A 24,899-nucleotide genomic window follows, 5' to 3' on the forward strand; every position below is an offset into this window, starting at 1 on the left:
ATCCTGAACAGATAGCGGAAAACCCACCAGTGTGCTCAGAATGGTGTCACGGGCTTAAAGGCCGGTCCTTTAAGGGGAGTTAGGCTCAGTCCTGGTCACTCACTCCTATGTCTCCTACACACCCAGCCCTGGGGGAGCTGAGTTAGGAAGCGGGTGGCATGAGAGAAGGAGACTCCAGGGGCAGGCCCTGGAGGGGCAGATAGCCTGGAGGCAGACTGAGAATAAGGCTCTAACCTGGGGGACAGACTCCAAGTTTGGTAGGAGCTAGGGATCCAGGGAGACAGTCTGGAGGGTCAGCGCTCTGTGTGAGAGACTGGGGCTGGAATGGTGGCCTGGGAAGGACGGCAGACCCTTGGTGCTACTGCTTAGGGCCATTATCAGTGCCCCAACCAGGGGATGGTAGGCCTGAAGCCAGCTCAAATGGAGAGCTTATTAACTCATAGACTCATAGGTCAGAAGGGACCAATATGATCATCTAGTCTGACCTCCTGCACAAGGCAGGCCACAGAACCCCACCCATCCACTTTTATAACAACCCCTAACCCAGGACCGAGTTATTGAAATCCTCAAAATTGGTTTGAAGACCTCAAGCTGCAGAGGATCAACCTAAGGGGGCAGCTCCAGGCTGGGGAGATCTCCTAGCTCCAGCCTTATGGAGCATCAGGGAAGCCACAACGAGGAGAAATCTTAGCAGTGATCGCATTGCAATCAGAGCTCGGTCCTGGTTGCAAGGACCGAATCTAGGGCAGCGAGTGCCCTGACTGAGGAAGTTGCTGCAGTCAGCACAAGGAAGCCCATGAGGGACAGTCCCTGTTGGCTTTACTGCCCAAAGCTCTGGTGCTTAGGAACAGCTGGTACAGAACGTTGCAGTGCAGGATATTGGGTGTGCATCAGACCTGTCCACTCGCTCCTGAAGGGAAGCCGATGGAGGAACTCCTGAACGACGCCATGTGCGGACGCTCCGATTCCAGAAAAGGAGGGTCTTGTTCCTGTTGGGTTTCACCCACGCTGAAAGTGGAGCACTGCGCCTTAAACTCATGCCCACCTAAATCCAGCTTAGTTTCCATACCCTGAGAATATTGAATCTGGTTCAAAGGCTTGGTCCTTAGCTCCAAGGCCTGGTCCCAGGGAACTGAGAAACATCTCAAGCTTCAGGATAAGGATCAGGGTTGGCAAGTTTGCTCCTCTGGGTCTTGTTGTTCTGTTTCTGCGCAGTGCCTGAAACCATGGGGATGTGGTTGCTAGGTGCTACCGTAACACACCTAACAGATGTACAGTACCTAACACAGTAGGGTCCTGGTCCATGGGCAGGTAGTCTATATGCTACCGCAATACACCTAGTAAATAATGTTCAGTGCTTAGCACAATTGAATCCTGGTCAACAACTGGGGCTCCTAGATGCTACCGTAATACATCTAATAAATACTATACGGTGCCCAGTGCAATGGGGGTCTGGGCCGTACCTGGGGCTGTCCTAATTGCTACTATCATTCTCCTAATAAATAATAATACAATAGAGGTAGCTCATCTGTGCTGGAGACAGAACTTTCTCAGGGGCTGGCCCCAGGCTGGAACAAACTCCCCAGTGACCACAGACCATTCCAAAGCTCTCTACCCTTCATTCCAAGCATCAGGGGCATTTCTTTGATCTTGCCTTGTCAAGCATACAGCTGTGTGTGTGCGTGAGCGCGTGCACATACAAGAGGGTCTCACACCTTTGTTGCCTCTGCAAGCAGAGCTCACAGCACATGTCACGGGTTCCTTGCATCTGTTCATTCCCCACCCCACAAGCTCCCTATGTATCTGTCCCATCCCTCTCTCTCAGCCCCATTGCAGAATGCATGAGTGGAAGGCACTCAGATATGCCCGTGATGAGTGCTGTCTAAGACCCTGTATTGAACAGGGAGCACTTCACCCTTACATGCCACCTCTCTGCATTTCTTCGGGGTAAGTCATCTGCAAGAACTGAACTTTAGCATAAAGCCTCTCTCTGCTTTCTGAGCTAAAGGGCCGGGTTGGGGGTGTTTAAATGGCCCAAATCCCATTGTAGAGCTCTGCTCCTACTGCAGAAGATTTGGCTGTGGCTGTGCCACTGTTGCAAACCCATTGCGTAGGCTGGGTGAGGCATTGCAGTGGCCAGCAGAATGCGACGTAGCCTTCTCAGAGTTGGAAAAAGGCTCCTGTGACTGCTCCTGTCTGGGCCGACCCAGGTTTCAAACCCCCTTTCGTATTGGACTCAGATGGCTCAAGGGCAGCATTGACACACAGCACCGGGGAGGGCTGGAGCTTATTACAGCCAAAGTCCAAGCCTGCCAGAGAGAAATGACGGCACCAGCCCACGGCAGCTCCTGGCAGTGGTAAAATCTATAGAACGTTTTCAGCCTGGTTTGGATGGGAGAATGTTTACGATCAGGACAGACCATGCGTCTCTGAAATGGCTTTTTAGAGTGAGGAATCCTGAGAGGCAACTTGCTGCATGATTAGCAGCACTGCAGAGCTATGATTTCATAATCCCGCACAGGGCTGGGAGTGTGTTTAGAGGGCCTTGCTGAGATGTGAATGGCAAGCACTGCCCTACGCAGAGAGCAAGGAATTGGTGCTCAGGGAGGATGAGTGACATTAGGAAGAAGTGGCTGTCTCCTCTCTCTCCCTATAACTTGCAGAAATGCAAATGTTCCTGACTCATCTGTTGGACCCGTGAAGGGGTGCATGGGGAGTTGCAAGGGTGGACTCCAAAACAACAGAAAGATTCCCAAATAGAAGACCCTGATATCAGCATAGACTAGAAAATCATTCGGCAAACACAGCCACTGTGGAAGATAGTTTTTACTGTAGTATGGAGAGGTGATGCTGTCTGCGCACAGCAGGAACGCTTCCATCTCCGATACAATATTTTGTAAGATCAAATCTGAGTTGGTGTGAAAAACATCTTGACAGAAAGATGCTGTGTCAATACAGAAATACTTAAGACTGTAGCTTGGTAATTTGCTAAATTATGGCTTTTCTGACAGGCGACGGTATTGTTCTGGGTTGGATAAACCCTAATTCAAACTGCCCTTCTTTCAGGATACAAGTAAGAAATGAACCATCAAGCTCCATTATGAAATGGCTAGCTGAAACCATAGGAGCTGCTGCTCAAAATGCAGGTCATGAAAGAAAGGCCAGCCAGAAACTGAGCTGTGAGCGGGGGAGGAGTTTTTGGGTGCTCTGTGTGTGAACAGAAGGAAACAGAAGTCAGCAAGGAAACACTAGCCACAGAAGCACTGAAAGCCTGACCCTGACTAGAAGGTGAGAGAGGTTTTGGGCAGAGTGCTAGCTAGAAAGGGGGTGGGGTTAGGGTTGGTTGGGGTGGGGGTTGGGAGCAAAGAAACTGTCTCCTGCTATTTGGTTCTTGCTGTGTTCAGGGAAACAGGATTTCATATGTTCTTTGTAAACAAACAAGATTGCATCAAAGGAATACCTGACTCCATCATCAATTTTACCTTCTAATGGAAAAAAACCACAAGACCCTGAATATTGACTAGCCACTCAATTCAAAGGAGACAACGCTATTTACAAACGTGCCCCAAGGAAGGGCTAATAGCTGCTATCAAGTGGATCTTTGATTTATTGGAAAAGCTGATAGGAGTGTTAAGCACCTTTCTTTCAGACTAAATTGAAGGAGCAATTAAAAGTCCCTTTATGTAGTGAAAGCTAGAAATGGGAAGCCACTGCCCAAACCAGTAAGTGACAAGGGAAGTCCTCTCAGAAGTTTAAACCATGAGGACTGAGGGACTTTGACATGCAGAATGACATTGGAGTCCCACAAGGATCAATTCCGTCTAGTCCTTTTCAATATCTACATGCAACTGCTATGTGAACTGGTCAGATGGACTCAAGTGCAAGCAATATGCAGATGAAATACAGCTCTACAACTCTTGCCCACATACCAACAGACAACTACCATCAAAAATGCCCCATGCTTGGATGAGATCAGCTCATGGTTAAGAACAGCTGGCTGAAGCTGAACCCAAGCAAGACAAAGGGTGTTGCTGGTGGGCAAAGGAAAGTACTTTGAAGAGTTCACAGCCCTGGCGCAGTCTCCTCCAGTTGGACAAGTGCACTCACAATCAGTCAATTCAGTCCATGGTCTAGGAGAACTCGGGTTCCCTGTTGATGCTGATCTCTCACATAGCAACATCTGTGGGTCACCTTTTCTACCATCTCTGGTTGTCTAGAACACTCCGTCCCACCCTGAAGGACAGAAACCTGTCCTCTGTTATACACCTATTCGCCACCTCTTGGCTGCGCTACAGTAATGTGATGGACCGTCACCTGAGCATGAAGCCATAGGTGTTTAGGAAAACACAACTAGTCCAGAACACTGCAGAACATCACTTCCCCAGTATGGGATACTACGTCTGAATCTAATGCCCCTGTGCTCTCTACACTGGCTTCCCTGAGAACAGACTCAAGTTTGAGACTTCAGGTTTTTATCTTCAGGATGCTCCATTGCCTAGGTCAAGGATATCCATGAGATCCAAGTGCGATCGCAGTCAAGTGGCCACTCATGAGTATATCTTAGGCTGCGGAAATGGATCAATCCTGGAAAGCACCCGCAGGGAAGAGACCAGGCTGGAAAGTTCTCCATCAGACTCCCTGGCACCTTCCCCCACAGCTGGGGCATCGGTCTCTCAGGAACATATATCTCAAAACTGCCCTAGACTATAAAGGAGAGAGTCAAAGTCCCCCAAGGGATTTTTCACCTAAGATGCCAAAGGAGCAGAGCATGTTGGACTTTGTGGGAGATCCTGACTAGTGGGTGGGCAGCCGTCTAGCTGGAAGGATGTGTGTTAAGAATCTTACTTTGAACCAAGACTGTAGTTTTGTTAAACCTGAGTCACTAGAAAGGGGTTTTTACTTCATTTGCTTGTAACCATTTCTGACTTTATCCGTGACCCCTGAACTTGCTTAAAACTTCGCTCTTTTTGATGAAATAAACTTGTTTTGCTTTTAGTCTAAATCAGCCACCAGTTAAAGAACCAAACTGCTGCGCTTTCATCTCTTTAAAGGAGCCAGGGCCTGTATCATAGGTGCCGACTCCACGGGTGCTTTAAAAAAAAAAAGTGGGTGCTCAGGACCCACCCGCCAATCAGCTGTTTGGTGGGAGATGCTGTGGGAGGGGGCAAAGTGAGGGTGGGGCATAGTTGGGGAGGGGATGGGAAGAAATGGGGTGGCGTGGGTCACCCACCTGGGAAGAAGAACGTAGGCACCTGTGGTCTGTATTACTCCTCTGACTGTCCCAGGGCAGTGCTGGACATTTAAAAGCAGAAGGTTTTGGGGAAAGTCGGGACTGGGAGTATGTTGGGGTCACTTGGCTAGCAGTAACCCAGGCTGGTGGAGACCAGAGTATGGCTGTATTGTAACACGCAGGGGGCTGGAGTCAGAGTTGCTGGCTGGGAGCATCCAGACAGGGAGCTACGGCAGTTGAGCATTTTAAGCCTCTCGAGGTTAGAGGACAAGCGATGACACAACTTCTCGCTGGTCTGAATTGCAGCCCAGAAGGTGACAACAGCCTGTGCTTATTGACAAGTTACTTTCCCACCGATTAAAGTAGCTCTTGCCCTCTGTTTAGATCTTGCAGCTGTTGTCCAGTTCAAAAAGCTGGGATCCAACTGTCCTGAGACTGATGGAGTCTTTCTTCCATATTGGACCATTTCGTCTCCTTTTATGCAGTAACAGTCTCAGTCTTTTAGCTGGAGGGGGGGCTCTCTTCTGAGTGCTCTCCCGGTGTGGGTGGGTGTTTGTCTTTGGAAATCTCCAGCTTGCATCTAGTCCAGATAGCAAACGTTGTCTGTTGCCACAGGTGTCCATTGTTCTCATGTTGCTTGGGTCCGCTTTCAGCCTCACCCATCTCCGGTGGCGGGTTTCGCTCCCCTTAGATTGGGGACACAATAGCCTAGCTATCCTACAGCTCTAAAATTCCTTCCTATACAAACATCTCACAACAATTGGCGAGTTCTTACCTTTCGGCAGAGACTCCCATGACCCCTTTCAATGAGATGTTCTGACATGGGACATCAGGGGTTTTGTCTTATATATGCAACTGTAACCCCCCCTTTCTCCCCCCCCAAAAAAAAAGTGTCCTAATTTTTCACACTTGCTATCTGGTCACCCTAGGGGTAATATAGGTGCCTGGGTGTCTCTGTGTTACAGCTGTTCCGGAACCCCTGTCAGTCCCAGGCCAGGTGTCTCCTTTCCCTTTCTGGCTACAGAGTGTCCTCTGGGCCGGGTAGGGTCTCCTCTGAGGCCATTGCAGCTGGGACCATGCACAGAAATGCGGGGGCCAGAGCCACCAGGAACATTTTCCTCCCAGCAACCCCATTACCCTAGCTCCTTTCCCAGGGCCTCCCACACCTGGAGTTCCAACACTTCTTTCTTTAGGACTCTAGCACTGGGTAAATGGACCTCAGGGTGCTCCAGCCTGGGGAGTCCTGTGTTCCTACCTCTTTCTATGGCACTGTGATCCCTTAACCTGAAAAACCTCTGTATAGCCTGCCCCTACTTTACAGAGCTGTCTCACCCAAACACTTGCTTTGTGTAAACGGGGCACTGTATGCATATAGATTTTAAGATCTGTCAGGGTGTAGGGGAGGGGGGAATTGATCTCAGAAAGGTGTCGGTCCTGCACATCTTGCAAATCTACAGCCTAAAAAGGATGTGAAATTGATGTGTGAATTTCTCAGCTCAGCCCTCTCACTCAAAGGCTGGGCATGAGGAAGCTGGGTTTTTAATTAGACTGAGGATGGATATGACTTGTGTGTGAGAGAGAGATGGGGAAAGCTAGAGATACCCCAGTTAGCAATGGGTGTCTGTGAGTCCTCACTATAAACCTTATTTATCTTCCCCCACCCCGCTCCAAGCTGTCTCCTGCTCTGTCTTGGAAGCACTTGGTGCCTCTCTCCCAGGTGAAAGTGGCTCCCTGTCATGCCAGGTGCTGCATGGAGCCCGGCTGAGAGCTGGGGACCCCCGTGGGGCTGGGTGCTGCACGGAGCCCGGCTGAGAGCCAGGGACCCCCTTTGGGCCGGGGTGCTGCATGGAGCCTGGCCGAGAGCCGGGGACCCCTGTGGGGCTGGAGTGCTGCATGGAGCCTGGCCGAGAGCCGGGGACCCCTGTGGGGCTGGAGTGCTGCATGGAGCCTGGCCGAGAGCCGGGGACCCCCGTGGGGCTGGAGTGCTGCATGGAGCCCAGTTAAGTTCCAGGTCCAACCTGTGTGGGAGCTGCACAGATGCACAGTGAGAGACGACCATTACCCTAAAGAACTCAGTCTACGTAGACACAGGAAGGCTCATTATCTGTAGTGGGGAAAACTAAGCCCCAGAGAGATTCAGTAACTTGTGTGATCTCATACAGGGAGTCTGTAGCAGAGCCAGGAGCAGGACCGAGGTTCCTGAGTCCCATTTAAATTCTGAACCACAAGCCCAGCCTGTCTCTGTAGTAGGCTCACTGGTCTGTCAAATGTAATCGAGACACAAGCAACAGAAATATGCAGCCTACAGAGGTCAATAGGGGGGTGATGCCATTTTTATAGGGGTATCTGGAAACACCATAGAGGATTCTGGTGCAGGAAGGGAATTCTCAGTTGCTCTAGGATGGACCCCAAAACACCCACAAGACAGTGACCCTTTCCCATTCAGGCCTGCAGGATCTGTGTCCTGCTCTTCAGACACCACATACCCAGGTTTTGGACTGTATCTTTGACAGATGCTCTGAGACAATGTAAACAGCTCATGCACAGGAAAAGATGGGTTTGAATAGTGCCTGAGATAGATGTTTTCCCTGCACATTTCCTGCTTTGGAGGATTTCCCCCAATACTGGGTCCCACCCCAAAGGTGACTGAACAAGCTCCAGGGGAGGGATCCCTGTACAAATGCTCAGCCTGGAAAGCGCATTGTTGTTGTTGTTGTGTGGGTTTAGGGGCACTAGGAAATGCATGCGGGTCCCATTGTGTGTTTTTCAAATAGGGAACAGGGTCCTGCTTCTGTGTCTGTTTTCCCCATTTCCCCTTCTGTCGTGGCTGGTGCTGGATCACACGTCACAGGCTAGGGGGCCAAATGGCCTGTGGGGCTGGGTTCCAGATAAGCAGGGCTGGCTTCAGGGAAAATGGGGCCCTGGGCGAACTCGTACTTGAGTGCAGTTGGAGAACAGCAGAGTAGGGTGCAGGACGTGAGGGCCAGTGTCTGGCCCTAGATCCCAGCCGGGCTGCAAAGGGAGGAATTTCTGAGCCCAGGAGGTCCCCCGGCCATTCACCCCATCATCTAGTCTGAGGAGAGCGGTTGTGCGGCATCACCCACCCAGCAGGAAAGGAGGATATGGGCCGGCCCACTCACTCCTCAGGGGCCAGCTCTTTTGCCTGTGCCTCCCTGCCGGGCTGGCAGCTCCACCCACCCCCCGCTCGGCTGGCCAGGGGCTCCAGCCCTGGGCTCACCCACACTCATCACCTCTCTGACAACCCAGGCCTGCCAGCTTGTGGCACTCAGACGGCACCCACTCTCCCCAACCGCGGCACCCTGGGTGGTCATTCAACCACAAGGCCAGCCCTGCAGGTAAGAATTGGAGAAATTAGAAGCTTCGCTGACTCTGCTGTCTGCTTTCCTCTGGATCACAGAGTGAATGGGCATCAGCCGTCTCTGTAGTGGAGCCCGGGGGCTGTTTATACAAGTTCACTAGTCCGGTGCTGAGATCCAGCTGCCTCTGGGGTTGGGCACAGGGGCTGTTTATACAGGGATTCCTTGCCTGGTGCTGAGATGCAGCCACCTTCCTGGTGTGTAAAGGGCTGGTTAGCCGTCATCCAGCAACACAACTTAGGCTTTGGATACACTGGCACTTTACAGCGCTGCAACTTTCACGCTTAGGGGTGTGAAAAAACACCCCCCCCCGAGTGCTGCAAGATACAGCGCTGTAAAGCCTCAGTGTAATCAGTGCCGCAGCACTGGGAGCGCGGCTCCCAGCGCTGCAAGCTACACCCGTAGAGGATATGGTTTACGTGCAGCGCTGGGAGAGCTCTCTCCCAGCGCTGGCGCTCCGACCACACTCACACTTCAAAGCGCTGCCGCGGCAGCTCTTTGAAATTTCAAGTGTAGCCATACCCTCAGCTCCCTGCCTTGCAAGTTCTAAGGACTGGAAGATACACAGCGCCTACCTTCAATTATTTTAAAAGTTTTAACCGCTTCCCCCACCCCTCTCTTATTCACTAAATGCAAATTATGCACTCCTAAATAGCCTTCAGACCACATAAGCAGCTGCTCAACACGGACTCCCCTCTCTCCTCAAGCAAACAGCTGTGAACATTCCAAAGCAATTCCCCTGCCTCCGCTCGTCGCTCGCTGGAGCAAAGAGCAGCTGTGTTTGTTTTTTAGATAAGTTGCTCCAGGGAGCTCGAAGTTCAGCCATTCTTCCTGTTTGTTGTGGACAGGAATTCTGGGATACCTCCTAATACCCTGGAGGCCAATAATAGCGCTTTTGGTGGCCACACTTGACGAGCAGCGCTGCATCAATCGTTACACCCCAAGCAGACCAAGTGTACAGCCAGCGCTGCAGCCAGGGAGTTGCAGTGCTGGATGTGCCTTGCAGGTGTGGACAGTTACTAAGTTGCAGTGCTGTAAACCCACCACCAGCGCTGCAACTCTCCAGTGTAGCCAAGCCCTCAGAAGTGAATCCGACACCAGTGTAAACCCATCCCACTCCCGGAGTTTCCTCCATCATGGCCCTGGCCTAGTATAGCCCTGCTTCACTCATGTGAGCTGCCACAGGGCGCAGCAGCCACAGGGGCTGGGGTATCAGCTCCCCACTGGTGCAGATGAGTTGGGAGCCCTCTCCCCTTCTCACACCAAGCGGCTCACAGAAAGGTTCGCTCCTGTGGGAACCACTGGGAAGGCAGCGTTTGTCCAGATGCAAGGAAAGTATGCCCGGTTGTCTCAGTGCAGGGGGTGTGAGTGGATGTCTGTGTGGTTTTTGTGTGTCTGTCTGTCTGTTAGTGGAGCGTTAGATTGTGACTGTCTGTGTCTGGTTGTCTCAGTGTCATATTGTGTGTGTGTGTGTGTATTTGGGTGACTTAGCGTTGTTTTGTGTGTGTGATTTGTGTCTCAATATTGTCGTGTGTCTGTTAGCTGTATGTGTCTCTCACTGCAGTTGTCTAATTGTGTATCTGTCTACCTCAGTGTAGTTGTGTGTGTCTGTCTGTCTCAGAGTAGAGGTGTTTGTCTGTCTAGTTGTGTGTGTTTGTCTCAGGGTAGGTGTGTTTACAGTGTTTCCTCCAAGAATTAAAATTAGAGGAGTGTTTGAATTTACAAAGGGAGGGGATGGAAAATGACTAAATTAACAACACCATATATAACATGTTGACTACTGATGGGGGTGGGGCAGGCCATGAGGGAGTTCAGGGTGTATGTGGTTGGTCTTTTTTATCTGTTTTTTCATCTGTCTCCACGTAGCTGCCTACATGTCTGACTAGTTGAGAGTCACAGTGTAGTTGACTTTTTGTTTTCTCCATTCTGCTCCCTCTCTGTAACATCCCTGAGTCCTCCCTCCACCCCCATCAGTGTTTCTCTCTTTTTGGGTATTACTTCTCTTTTCTCTGCATTCTGCTGCCTTCTCTCCAGGCAGCGTCCTTGAACCTCTCACTCCCTGCTCCACACACACCCCTCACCCAGCACAGGATGGACTCCTTGCCTCTGCTCCTCTACCTGTGTGCAGGTAAGTGCCAGCCAGAGGGACTGGGAGATGCTGGGCTCCTCCACATGGGTACCCAGCGAGTACCCCTCTGGCAGGGGGATGGGAGCAGCTGGATGGTCAGGACTCCTGGGTCCTATTTCTGGCTGGCTCTGTGGGAGGTGGTGGAGTGGGGTATGGTGGCTTACAATGGGGCATCTGTGCATCAAGACTCCTCCTGGGTTCTCTCCTCAGATCTGGGAGGGGAATAGGGCTCTTGTGGCTTAGAGGAGGGATGGGGGGTCTGATAATCAGGACTCCTGGGTTTGGTTCCTTCTGTGTTCTATTCCCCCAGGCTCTCTGGGATGGGAGAAGGTCACAGATGTGATTCCCCTTCTCTGTGGGGCATGTGTGCCCAGTAGGATGTTGGGGGAGGGTCCAGCAGGTGTGAAATGGATGTGGTGTTTGCAATTGCTCAATCCTGCTGTGAAACCATAGCCGCTTCCTCCTACTTCAATGTTACGTCTCTTTTGTCTGGGAGGCCTGGACCCATCAGGAGATGAAGGGGGGCCGACTTTGGGGTGGGAGGGGGAAGGGCTGGGCCTGGGAAGTGGAGACAGACTGAAAGATTGGGTCTGAAAAGGGATGAAGGGAAGAATGGGGGAGGCCACCTCAGCTCCTCACCCACCTTCAACTCCTTTGTCCCCAAGCCCCACCCACCCAGCTTCACAATTCTGCACCCTGCTTTGCCCCATATCTCCTCCTCCTACAGCTGTGGGGGAGGGGCCTTTGCTACTTCCCAGGCCAGGAGGCGGCAGCTCCCAGGGGATTCTAGGGGAGAGATGGCCACGCTGTGCGTTAGGGATTCACTGTTGCCACTGATGGGCTGTTTGGTGTTTCTTTTATGACATGAGTTTCATGGGTCTCAGCTCTGGCTCCCACGTCACAAGCTTACCAGGCAACCCTGCATTAACTGATAGACTCGGCAAAGAGACCGAGAACTGCCTGGGCCAAGGAGCTCCCAGGGAGATGCTGCAGCCAATCCTTGGGTGCATAAGTAGGGGAAACTCGAGAAGGAGCAGAGAGGTTATTTTACCTCTGTATTTGCCATTGGTGCAAGTGCTGCTGGACTCCTGTGGCCAGTTCTGGTGCCCACAGTTGAAGAAGGATGTTGATAAATTGCAGAGGGCTTGGAGAACAGTCATGGGAATGATCAAGGCATTAGAAAGCCTCCCTGATAGATTGAGCTCCTTGAATCTAACACTATTTGGATTAACAAAGAGATGGCCAAGGGGTGATGATCTCAGTCTATAAGTACCTGCGTGGGGAACAAATATTTAATAGCGAGCTTTTCAGTCTAGCAGAGGAAGGTCTAACATCAGCCGATGGCTGGAAGCTGAAGCTAGGCAAATTCAGACTGGAAATGAGGTGTAACATTTCTAACACTGAGAATAATTAACCACTGGAACAATTTATCAGGGGTCATGGTGGATTCCCCATCACGGGCAATTTTGTATTAAGATTGGATCTTTTTCTAAATGTTCCAGTCTAGTTCAAACAGGGATTAATTCAGAGAAGCTCTCCGGCTTGAGTTCCACAGGAAGTCAGGCTAGATGAACACAGCGGTTCCTTCTGGCGTTCTGTTCTGTCATTCTGTGAAGGCTGATCTGCCCCTGTGACCTTACAGAAACTCCCCCTTCCCCTGTGAATCCGGGTCAGCAGGAGATAAATCAAGGGCTTCATTCACCAGTGCTAAACGCACTCCTTATATTTATTCTTCACATTAAAGTTTCTGCTGCTATGCAAATGAATGCATGGAACGATTTGCATAAAATGGCCCTCCAGGGCTAGACACAAGGGAAACTTGAATGAGCAGGTGGGTAGGGTCTTGTTGTCAGGACTCCTGGGTTCTATCCCCAGCTCTGGGAGGGGAGTGGGGTCTGGTACTCACTCTCAGAAAGGTTTTGCAATGAACTTGCTGAGGCTACAGCTAATGATGAGAGGGTAATTAAGACTATTACCATAGCGTGGTCAGGACATTCCAGATCAACTCCACATTTTCAGTGTGTCAGGGCCGGCACAACCCATTAGGCAACCTAGGTGGTGGCCTAGGGCACTAACATTTGGGGGGCAGTGACTGCGGTGGCCAGATCTTCAGCTGCCCCTGTCGTTGGAGGTATTTCGGGGGCAGGACCTTCCGCTGCCTCTGTCAGGGGTGCCATTTCGGGTGCGGGACCTTCCGCCGCCTAGGGTGCCAAAAAATCTGGCAGCACTTCTGGGTGGCGTATTGTTTAGAAGAAATAGAACAGTAGTGCCAAAGTTGTTATGAGCTGACGTGCTCACAAGAGGACATGAAGGACACTTGGACCTGGAGAAATGTCAATGCGGAACCGGAGAGACACTGTACTGGCCACAAATGAGCAATGAGCTAGCGAAATTGTTAAAATGTGTGAAACAGGCCACCAATGCCAACCTGAACAGGGTAAAAGAGGCTGTGTTAGTCAGCAATGAACAGTTAAGGGCCTGATCTAAAGTTGGTGTGGATCTATTTGCATACACAGGTTTTGACACTGGATTATAATTCTCATTCTCTGGAGGGTGTTTTGTTAGCAAATACTACATGAAAAACCAAGGTATAATGCACATGAAATCCATATTTTGCAGGCATGGAATCCCTGAAGTTATTTGCCCGGCGCTGAGATGCAGCCACCTATGGGGTGGGGCCTGGGGGCTGTTTGTTCAGGGATTCCCTCACCCGGCACTGAGATGTGGCCACTTGTTGGGTGTCTCAGGGAGGGGATGGTGGGAGGTGTGATTCTCCGTCTCCACAGGGCACGTGGGTTTGGTAAGATGTGGGCTGGGGCTGCGGTTCATGGGCAGGAAGTGGACATGGTTGGCATGGTCCTGCTGTAAAGCCGCCACAGCTTCTTCCTGATTCAAAGTCACATCTCCGCTGTCTGTGAAGCTGGGACCTCTCAGGGCATGGGGGAGGTCATACATTGTGGTGTCTGAGAAAAAGGATGACAGATCTGAGGCTAGAACTGGGGAGTTTGAGGAACACTGGGAGACGGGTCCTAAAAAGGGATGAAGAGATGATTAGGGGAGCCTGCCCCTGCCCTCTCAGCACCCCCTTTGTCCAGCCAGCCCCACAATTTTCCAACCTCACCCTCCAGCTCCACAATTCTATACCCCACCTTGCCCCACATCTGCTCCTTCTGCAAATCTGAAGGGTTTTACCTCCTCTCAGCCTGGAGGGGGCCACTCCAAGGGGACTCTCCATCCCAGGTCTGGGCTTGCAGGGATGGAAAGAGCAGAAGGGCTGGAGCAGAGAAGAGCAGACCCACCCTGAGAGGTTATTACATTCCCTACTGCTCTCCCACCATTCCTCTCAGCCCTGCTTATCTCCTGCTGTGGCCCTGATTGGCTACCCTTCCCCAGGACGTTAAAGATCAGCCAATTAGAGAGGAGTTTCCCCACTCTCCCAGCCAGTCCCATGGGCGGAGGTGGGGACTTAGTTAGCTACCCAATGCATTAGGGATTCAGTGTTGCCATCCGCTGCCTGTTTGTTGTGTGACATGAATTTGGTGGGTCTCAGCTTCGGTTCCCACAACACAAATTTTACCAGTGTGATGCTGTGGCCAAAAGGGCTATTGCGATCCCTGTATGCATGAACAGGGGAATCTCGAGTAGGAATTGAGAGGTTACAGTAGAACCTCAGAGTTACAAACTGGCCAGTTAGCCACACACTTCATTTGAACCAGAAGTACGCACCCAGGCCTCAGCAGAGATCAAAAAAAAGATCATGCAGTACAGTGCTGTGTTAAAAGTAAACTTCTAAAATATAAAGAGGAAGCTGCATTTTTCTTCTGCATAGTAAAGTTTCAAAGTTGTACTAAGTCAATGTTCAGTTGTAAACTTAAGAAAGAACAACTATGATGTTTTGTTTGAGTTACAAACATTTCAGAGTTACGAACAACCTCCATTCCAGGGGTGTTCATAACTCTGAGGTTCTATTGCATTTTACTTCTGTATTTGGCCCTGTTGCAACCGCTGCTGCAATAGTCAGTCTAGTTCTGGTGACCACAATTCATGAAGGATGTTGGTAAATTGGAGAGGGGTCAGAGAAGAACCACAAGATTAAGGAAAGGATTGGAAAACCTGCATCACGGAGCTAGTTAAGGGAAGGTTAAGGGGTGGCTTGACCCAAGTCTATGAGTACTTATGAGGAGGACAAATATTTAATAATGGTCTCTTCAATCTAGCAGATAAAGGGCTAAGACGATCCAATGGCTGAAAGCTGATGCTAGACAAACAAAGGCCGTGTCTACACTAGTGAGCATACAGCAGCACAGCCATACCAATGCAGCTGCACCAATGTAAGATCACTCGTGTAGCTACTCGATAGCTACAGGGAAGAGCTCTCCGGTCAATGTAATTAAACAACCTCAATGAGCAGTGGTTGTTCTGTCAGTGGGAGAAGCTCTCCTGCCAACATAGCGTTCTGCACACTACCACTTGTGCCAGCAAAACTTATGTCACTCAGGGGGGTGGTTTTTTCACACCCCTGAGTGACATAAGTTTTGCCACCGTAAGTGGTAGTGCAGACCTGGCCTGTGACTGCAAATAAAGCCAACATTTTTAACAGGAAGCTGTGACAAAGTTCCTCCTCTACCTTGGTGGGTCCTGCACTTATTGGCAGATTTGCTCACCTCAGTGATCTTCCCCACAGTCTGAGTCAACTCCTCCTGTGTCTGATCAGGAGTTGGGAGGTTTGAGGGGAACCCGGGCCCGACCTCTACTCCAGGTTCCAGCCCAGGACCATGTGGATTGCAGCTGTCTATGGTGCCTCCTGTAACAGCTGCATGACAGCTACAACTCCCTGGACTACTTCCCCATGGCCTCCTCCAAACACCTTCTTTATCCTCACCACAAGACCTTCCTCCTGGTGCCTGATAACGCTTGTACTCCTTAGTCCTCCAGCAGCACAGCCTCTCACTCTCAGCTCCTTGTGCCTCTTGCTCCCAGCTCCTCACACACACTTCCTCTCCTCTGGCTCCTCCCTCCCTGACTGGAGTGAGCTCCTTTTTAAACCCAGGTGCCCTGATTAGCCTGCCTTGATTGGCTGCAGGTGATCTAATCAGCCTGTCTGCCTTAATTGGTTCTAGCAGGTTCCTGATTACTGTAGTGCCGCTCCTGCTCTGGTCACTCAGGGAACAGAAAACTACTCATCCAGTGACCAGTATATTTGACCTCTACCAGACTCCTGTACCCCACTGGTTTAGGTCTGTCACAAAGCTTAATTCACCATTGGCACAGTTTGCCAAGAGTTCTGGTGGATTCTCCATTACTGGAAATTTTAAATCATGATTGAACATTTTTCTGAAAGATCTGCCATTGTTCTGTAACCCTTCTGCCCCTCTGAGTTGGCAGTAACAAGGGCCGGGTTCAGTATCCAGGGGTTCCATTTCAACAACACAACGCATAACTGGCTCGAGCCCCCACCCAGTGACCTGGGACACTTACATACCACCCCCCGGGCGCCTCTAGGAGGCAATACTTCCCCTCTCGCAAGCACGGAGTCTGAGTGTAGCAAAATCCTTTTAATAAAGGAGGGAAACAATGCGGCATCACATTGGAGAAACACCACAAACAGGATTATAACACAAACCATAAGCAAAAAACCCACCTCCAAGTACATCTGGCAATGTCCTTTCCCCCTAAGGGTTTTAAGTCCAATCATCCCAAAGTCCAACAACCCAAAAATCTCTGGTCAGTGCCACCCCCGAGTTCAAAAGTTTATCTGCAGAGATTTACCCCCTCTCAGCCTGGGTGGAAATGGGGGGTGGGGCCCACAAAGGGTGGTGGGGCCCACACAGAGTGGTAAGGGGCACCTTACGTGGGCCAAGGCCAACAGCTCTGCCTCTCCGTGGAGTTCTGCTGCAGCCTTCACCACAACCAGCTCCACTTCACCGGCTGTGCCGCTCCTCCAGCCAACCCGCGAGCCACTCCAGCTGTCCTCACAAACTGCTCCACTCCGCTCCGCCAGCCGCTCTGCTCCGTTCCGCTGTATAGCTTCAGGCTCCCCCACTAGTTAGCACAGCACTCTGTGCTCTCAGCTCAATAATTCCAGCTCTTTAGTAATTTCAACTCTTAGCGATTTCAGCTCATAGTAGGGAAGCCCCAGTGCTGGTGCACCATTGGCCCAACATGAATTCAGCTCAGCAGCCTTTAGATGGACTTCTAATGGAACCAAAATTAGCTCTACTCTTTAACAGTGAAGAGAGGAGGATGTGCAATTGGTGTTCCAGGCCCTCAAAAGGGGCCCATACCATCAGATACACACACCAATCCCCAACCTCTCTCAATTCACTGGGTTTTGGAACCCATATCCCTTGTCTAGCAGTACTACTTAATTTAGGTTGAGTCATTTCTGTCATAAAGCAATCTCATAGTTCCTCATTCACATAATTAGGGTGACAGCACTTTTTTTTTCTCCTGCCCCAATAGCAAAGAAATTGGGGATCCCAGCTGTTAAAATAACCATCCCAGGCTGCTGTGGGCTTATGCTAGGTGGGGAGGGTGTGCCAATGCAAATATCTGGAATTCCTTCCCACATTCCTTGAGATTCTTTCCACACTCCCCATAATTCACCACCAGATGTCAGGGTAGAGCTCATCCTGACTCTGCTTACAGTTCAATCAGGAATTAATGCAGGGAAGTTCTCTGGCCTGTGTTAACCAGGAGGTCAGACTAGATGATCACAATGGTCCCTCCTGGCCTTGGTATCTTTGAGTCCATGAAGTCTGATCTGCCCCTTCTCCCCCTACAGGAAGTGCACCCGCTACAGATCAGCGCCAGGAAAACGGATGGAGATAAATCTAGGGCAGGGGTGGCCAACTTGTGGCTCCAGAGCCACATGTGGCTCTTCAGAAATTAATATGTGGCAACTTGTATAGGTCCGACTCCGGGGCTGGAGCTACAGGTGCCAAACTTACAGTGTGCCGGGGGGTGCTCACTGCTCAACCCCTGGCTCTGCCACAGTCCCTGCACCCTGCCCTGAGCCTGCTGTGCCCTCGCTTCTCCCCACCAGAGCCTCCTGCATGCCACGAAACAGCTGATCAGGAGATGTGGGATGGGAGAGGGATACACTGATCGGTGGGGCTGCCAGTTGGTGGGAGGCACTGGGAGTGGGCGAGGGAACTGATGGGGGGCTGTTAGTGTATTACTGTGGCTCTTTGGCAATGTACATTGGTAAATACCGGCTTCTTCTCCAGCTCAGGTTGGCCACCTCTGATCTAGGGCTTCATTCACAAATGCTAGCTCCACTCATATTTATTTTAAGTGGGAGTGTCTGGCACTATGCAAATGAATGTGGGGAATGATTTGCATAATACAGCCCTTGAGGGCTAGGGAGTAGGTGGTGAGGAGCTGGGAGTCAGGATGCCTGGGTTCTATCCCTGGACTTGGGAGAGAAGTGGGATTTGTAGAGTTAGAGAGGGCAAGGTGTGTGTGTGTGTGTGGAATTCAGTCATGTAGCCAGAAGGAGCAGGCCCCTCAGCCCCAACCACTGGCCCATTCTCCATAGGGAAGCACTAACTGGTGACTGTTTAACCCCTGCAGTGCTGGCACTGAGCCGTGGATTCAGCGTGGATGTGGAGGGACCCATCACCTTCCAGGAGGCAGCAGCGGGGTTTGGGCACAGCGTGGTGCAGTTTGGGAGAGCCAGTGCTGGGGGGTAAGGGCCAAATGTGGGCTCAGGGCTCCACATGACTTGTGCCCAATGCTGAGGGGCTTCTCCGGCTGGGTTGCCCCTCATAGGACCCACTCCCCTGGGTGTGATGGGGCATCCCCTTAGCCCCCCTCTCTTCTCTCCCCACAGGCTGATCGTTGGGGCCCCGCTGCAGATGGGAGACGTGAATGAAACTGGCAAAGTCTACAAGTGCGACCCGGGCTCCAGACACTGCCAGGAGATCCCCATCCAGAGTAGGGCACCCTGTGCTGTGAGGTGCTGCAATAGGTTTGGGGTGGGATCCAGGACTCCTGGGCTCTGTCCCCATCTGTGGGATGGAGTGGAGTCCAGTGAGGAGGGGTCTAGTGGTTATAGAGGGGGGATCTGGGAACCAGGAATCCTTGGTTCTATCCTCTGCTCTGGGACGGGAATGGAGTTTATTTGCTCAATCTGGTCTTCATCTCTCCCCTGTCAGGACCCCCTGATGCCATGAACATGTCCCTTGGTTTATCTCTGGCTGCTCGAGGCTCCCAGTTCCTGGTAGGTACCACACCCATGGGAGATGCGTGCTGGGACTGGGGTCTGACATTTGCTCCCTCATCATTCCAAGGGACAGCTCCCCCCCAAATCCCACTACTCATGGATGGTAGTAACTGGGCAGTGTCACTGTGACTGGAGCAATGGTGCAGAGGAGACAATTGGGTGATGTCCCCATGACTGCACGATAACTGTGCGAGGGCTGTTGGTAATTCCTGTAATTGGAAGGGGGAGGGGGCCCACAAGGATGCATTGGGGAATGGTGGTAGCCAGGTAACCTCACTTTGGCTACAGTAACTGTGAGATGATGATGTGAGGGACGGAGGCAACTGGCTGATGTCGCCATGGTGACAGTGACTGGAAGGAAGCAGGAAGCTGAGCGCTGTAACTGGGTTGTCGCCATGGTGACAGTGACTGTGTGTGAATGTAGCATGGTGCATGTCAACCAGGTGACATTGACATGGCATCAGTGACTGGGTGCTGCCACAGCAGAGAGGGTGGGAACCAGGTGATGGCCCCATGTGGGTCCTGTCTGCCCCAAGTGGGTCCCTTGCTCTGGCAGGGTCTTTCTCTGCATATCCATGGGGGGGAGCAGACCCTGGCTCTATCCCCCACCCTCAGTGCTATGTTCAGAGGGGCACCTACTGACCCCATGCCTTCTCGTGCCCCAGGCATGCGGCCCCACATTGCACCGGGCCTGTGGGGAGAACATGTATGTCAGTGGCTACTGCTTCCTTCTGGACCAGAGCCTCCAGCAGCTCCAACACATCCCAGACATCCAACCAGGTGAGGGGTGACACAGGGGTGAGGTGGGGAACCTATGCTCTGGGGTCATGGATGAATACAAGAGCCATGGGTAGGTGGAGGGGAGATAGGTCTAGATGGACCCATGGGTCTGATATGGGTTGGGATAGCAGGCTGTGAGGGCCCATTGGTTTGATTCAGCATATCAGTAGGAGCTGGGAGTCAGGACTCCTGGGTTCTACCCCAGTTCTGGGATAGGGGTGGGGTGTCTTTTTTCCATTCCAGTGCATGTCATGCTTTACTCTCAGGATTACTCAATGACAGGGACGGAATGATATTGCGACAGAGGAGCCCATTGGTCTGATCCGGGATTGCAGGGAGGGGGCAGGATATCGGGTTAGATGGACCCATTGGTCTGGTCTAGCTCTTTCTACTGGGTTTTCTCCATGTTTGTGGAGTTGAGTCAGGGGTCACACGTATTTCTTTCCTGTCCCCATCAGAGTGTCCCAAACATGTCACGGACATAGTGGTCCTCATCGACGGCTCGGGCAGCATCACATCTGTGGACTTTGGAAAGATGAAGAGGTTTGTCTCTGAGATCATGAAGCGTTTCCACAGCACCGACACGCAGGTAACAAGCAGAGGCTGAATCCTGGCTACTTACCCTGCCCCTCGCAGTCAGTGCTGATCCCAATGCCCCAGTGCGGCACTAGGGGGCACTGTGCTGCTGGAAGAGCAGTAAAGGATTTTGCATCCAAAACCAGGAAAAAATTGCTGCAGAACCAGCTACGTCCCAACTGCCTCAACCCTTAACTGAGTCTGATTCTTGCTTTTCTTACCCTGCACCCCTTGGGTTCTTTTTCTTTCTTCTCCCCTGCCTCCCCTTGCAGTTTGCCCTCATGCAGTACTCCAATACATTTAAACTGCACTTTGACTTCATGGAGTACAGGAGAAGTCGCAACCCCGATCGCCTTGTCCAGGGGGTTGAGCAGCTTTATGGAACAACGCGCACAGCCAGCGCCATCCGGCAAGTGGTGTAAGTATTGCCTTCGTCCGGGTGCGGACTCCACAGGGAATGGGCTGCAAGGATATGGGAGCTAAGGGACAGGAACTCAGGACTGCTGGGTTCTATCCCGAGCTGTGGGAAGGGACTAGGGACTAGTGGTTAGAGCAGGGGGGCTGGGCATCAAGACTCCTGGGCTCTGTCTCCACTCTGGGAGGTGAGTGGGCACTAGTAGGTTAGAGTGAGGAGGGAGATGCTGGGAGCAAGGACTCCAGGGGTTTATTGCCAGTTTTGAACTTCTGTTGCTGCGTGACTTTAAGCAAGTCACAGCCTCGCTGTGTGCCTCAGTTTCTCCATTGGTTAAATGGAGGCAATGACAGTGGCCTCCTTTGTAAAGGACTGTGAGATCTGCAATGCCAAAGCAGTGGATGAGCGCCAGGTGTTATTATGTATCAATAACTCTCCCATGCATTCCTCACTCCCCCTTTTCCAGGCAGGAGCTGTTCATCTCTGGGAAAGGCGCTCGGGATGAGGCCACCAAGGTTCTCATTGTGATCACAGATGGGGAGAAATACAAAGACCCGCTTTCTTATTCAGACGCCATCCCCGAGGCTGAGAGAGCTGGAATCATCCGCTACGCCATCGGGGTGAGCTGCGGCTGTGCGGAGAACTAGTATGGGTCTGAGCCTCTGTCCAGGTTCCCATCAGATAAGGAGAAGAACTGACCCTGGGTTGTAACTGGGTCGATGTGTGACATTGTAGGAGAGCTGGAGCTCCTCTGTTGTTCAGGTTGAGCAGAGCTTTCTAGTTAAAGGTTGGATTTTCTGCCTGCCCTATGGTCCACATTCTGACTCAGATTGCCATGAAATTTGGTATTCCTCATGGGGACGCAAGTTATTAGTGGTCCAAATTTGGGGTCACTTGAACAAGGGGTTCCTGAGATGCAGCCCCCAAGTTAAACAGCAAAATCACCCAATTCTAATAGTTTTTTCTGCACACTCAAACAATGGCTCTGATGCTCCCCAAACTGGTGTCAGTCACGTGACATGTATCTCCATGAAACCGCTGAGCCAAAGAGATTGAAATGAGCATCAGCAGGAAGATAAAAGGCAAGTCTATGCAACAAACTTAAGTCGACTTAAGTTACATTGTGTCACAGCCATCACAGTAATTAAGAACATAAGAATGGCCGTACTGGGTCAGACCAAAGGTCCATCCAGCCCACTATCCTGTCTGCCGACAGTGGCCAATGCCAGGTGCCCTAGAGGGAGTGAACCTAACAGGCAATGATCAAGTGATCTCCCTCCTACCATCCATCTCCACCCTCTCACAAACAGAGGCTAGGGACACCATTCCTTACCCAGCCTGGCTAATAGCCATTAATGGACTTAACCTCCATGAATTTATCCAGTTCTCTTTTAAACACTGTTATAGTCCTAGCCTTCACAACCTCCTCAGGCAAGGAGTTCCACAGGATGACTGTGCGCTGTGTGAAGAATCATTTTTTCATGTCCACACTGTCCTCCTTCTGTCAGCAATGCACGTCCTCACCAAAAGCACTTGTACCGATTTAACTATCAGTATGGGTCATGATGGGGCACTGACAGCCAGCACCCTCCAGGCGATATAAGCAACACAGTGCCTATATGGACACTGTGCCTACCTGTCTCCATTCAGCTAAGCACACCGGTGCTTACAGATGTGGAGTTATGAAGTCGGTGTGGTGGACATGTTGCATGGGTGGGAGCTACATTTTAGCAAGGCTGCTTACAGAGTTAGGTTGATGTAAGCCTTATATCAACAAACTTGTGTTTAGAGTCATAGGATACGTCTTCACTACCCGCCATATTGGCTGGTAGCAATCGATTGCTAGGGGATCGATATATCGTGTCATATCTAGACGCGATATATCGATCCCTGAACGCGCTTATATCGATTCCGTAACTCCACCAACCCGAACGGAGTTGTGGAATCGACAGGGGGAGCCACGGACATTGATCCCGCGCCGTGAGGACGGTGAGTAATTTGATCTTAGATACTTCGACTTCAGCTACGTTATTCACGTAGCTGAAGTTGCATATCTAAGATCGATTTTCCCCCGTAGTGTAGACCAGCCCTTAGATTCCCAGACCAGAAGGGACTTTTGCTATGATCTAATCTGAGCTCCCGTGTAGCACAAGCCAGAGAACTGCCCCACTTAATCCCTGTTGGAACCAGACCAGATCTTTTAGAAAACCAGCTAGTCTTGAGATAAAAATTGCCAGGGATCGAGAATCCACCACAGCCCGCGGTGAGCTGCTCCAATGGTTAATTACCCTCATGGTTAAACCTGACACCTTCTTTCCAATCTGAATGGGTGTAAATTCTGCTTCCAGCCATTGGACCTTGTTTGACCTTTGTCTGCTGCTTACTTTGGGCCCAGCAACCAGGAGATGCCTGACTCCACCGCTGAACCGACTGCATGCAACCCACCCAGACTAGCGTGATGGTCCCAGCCCTTCACCCCTTGCCCTGAGGTGTTCCCCAGAGACAGTGCAGCACTCACCCCTCACTATGCCCTGGAGATTGAGTCATGCAGGGCCCCAGAGCACTGACAATCCCCATGGCAAGGAGACCCCTGTCCCCACTGCTGATACAACTGACACAACTCGGTGTGGAAATGAGGCAGGCTCCATAACTCTAGGCTCCAGAGGCCCCCCACTCACCGGAGTGGCACATAGCGCTGGCTGAGCTGTGCCTCTCTTGGACCCAGAAGGGCTCGGGGTGGATGGATGTTGGTCCAGGGCTCTCGGATGTGAGTGATGCCGATGCCCTGGTCTCCCCTGTACCTCCCTCTTCTCCATGAAGGTCGGACAGGCCTTCTCCAGTGATACTGCCCAACAGGAGCTCCATGTGATCGCCTCTGAGCCCACCAATGAGCACGTCTTCCGGGTGGACAGTTTTGATGCCCTCCAGGGCTTCCAGAGCCAGTTGCAGGAGAAGATCTTCGCCATTGAAGGTAGCAGGGCCGCCCTGGGACTCTTGAAATGGGTTTTCAGGGCCGAGATGGAACAGGGAGCTGCTGGGAATCCAGAGCTCAAATAGGTCTCAAATATTCTCTTTTCCCATCTAACGTGTATCCAGGAGTGCCGCCAGCCTTTTTGGTGCCCTAGGCGGCGGAAGGTCCCGCCCCTGAAATACTGATGACAACCGGGGCAAACGAAGATCCGGCCGCCGCGGTCACTGCCCCCCAAATGTTAGCGCCCTAGGATAGCACCAGCCCTGCATGTATCCATTAATCTATCTCCATAAATGCTGCTGATGCTTTTCTCATCTGAGGGCAGAGGACTGGCTGGCTCAAGGGGTTGAGGAATGGGATACGGGGCCTTTTCTCTAGGGGACGCTGGGTCCAGTCCAGCCTTGAGGTGGGGAGAAGGGCTGGCTCAGGGCATGGGACAAGGGGCCTTTACCGTCTGTGATGGGCTCTCCCGTGTCTGTCTGTCTCTCTCTCTCCTTCTAGGCACCCAGTCCCAGAACAGCAACTCCTTCCAGCTGGAGATGTCTCAGGAAGGCTTCAGCTCCCTGCTGTCCCCTGTGAGTGACGCCCAGCACCGGGGCATGTCCCACGCTGCCGTGCGCTGGGGCCCTGACAGCGCTTTCAAGCTAAGAACGAGCTGGTTGGCCTAGTGCTTGCAGGGGAGACAACTCTTTACTAACCCGGAGCAGTGCAGGGGGCACCCTTCCCTACCCTCCCACTCAGGGTGGGGACTAGGGGGGCTGTATGCTGCAACTGGGGCCAGTAGAGGCCCAGTAGGGGGTGCTCACTCCCCTGGCCGTCAGCACTGACCCCAGTGTCCCAGCACGTTGCTAGGGGGCGCTGTGCTGCAGGTTCTGGCCTCGTCTAGTAATTACATTCTGCGCTGTCTGTTTCCTGTAATCAGTCCCCTTTGCCGTGTGTGTCGGTTTAGGACGGGCCTGTGCTGGGAGCAGTGGGAGCCTATGCCTGGTCCGGTGGAATATACCTGTACGGGAGCAGCGGGGAGCCGAGCTTCATCAACGTATCCAGAACCTCCACTGACATGAATGATGCTTACCTCGGTAAGAAGAAACCCACAGACCTTCCCTTACCTATTTCAACAGCCCTCGCACCCCACCTCAGAGGTGGCTGCATCTCAGTTCTGGGAAAGTTCTGTGCAGCACTGTTGTATGGCTGTTTC

The 24,899-nt window shown here is 51.7% G+C and overlaps 2 protein-coding genes across 6 annotated transcripts in view; one reads left to right on the plus strand and one right to left on the minus strand.

Moving 5' to 3' along the window:
- The window catches only part of LOC127052774 (zinc finger protein 501-like), a 128,481-nt gene that overhangs the window by 4,498 nt on the left and 99,084 nt on the right, over positions 1-24,899 (minus strand). The gene's annotated exons all lie outside the window — the stretch shown is intronic.
- LOC127052910 (integrin alpha-D-like) overlaps positions 10,489-24,899 on the plus strand; it is a 29,642-nt gene continuing 15,231 nt past the window's right edge. The window contains exons 1-11 of the mRNA XM_050957057.1: positions 10,489-10,735; positions 18,311-18,425; positions 18,570-18,673; positions 18,895-18,959; positions 19,628-19,742; positions 20,201-20,331; positions 20,591-20,736; positions 21,197-21,350; positions 23,551-23,701; positions 24,203-24,276; positions 24,651-24,780. Coding sequence (XP_050813014.1) covers positions 10,699-10,735; positions 18,311-18,425; positions 18,570-18,673; positions 18,895-18,959; positions 19,628-19,742; positions 20,201-20,331; positions 20,591-20,736; positions 21,197-21,350; positions 23,551-23,701; positions 24,203-24,276; positions 24,651-24,780 — 1,222 coding nt within the window. The 5' untranslated portion in view covers positions 10,489-10,698. The remainder of the gene's footprint in view (positions 10,736-18,310; positions 18,426-18,569; positions 18,674-18,894; positions 18,960-19,627; positions 19,743-20,200; positions 20,332-20,590; positions 20,737-21,196; positions 21,351-23,550; positions 23,702-24,202; positions 24,277-24,650; positions 24,781-24,899) is intronic.

The sequence above is a fragment of the Gopherus flavomarginatus genome, chromosome 5, assembly GCF_025201925.1.
Source record: "Gopherus flavomarginatus isolate rGopFla2 chromosome 5, rGopFla2.mat.asm, whole genome shotgun sequence".
Lineage (NCBI taxonomy): Eukaryota > Metazoa > Chordata > Testudines > Testudinidae > Gopherus > Gopherus flavomarginatus.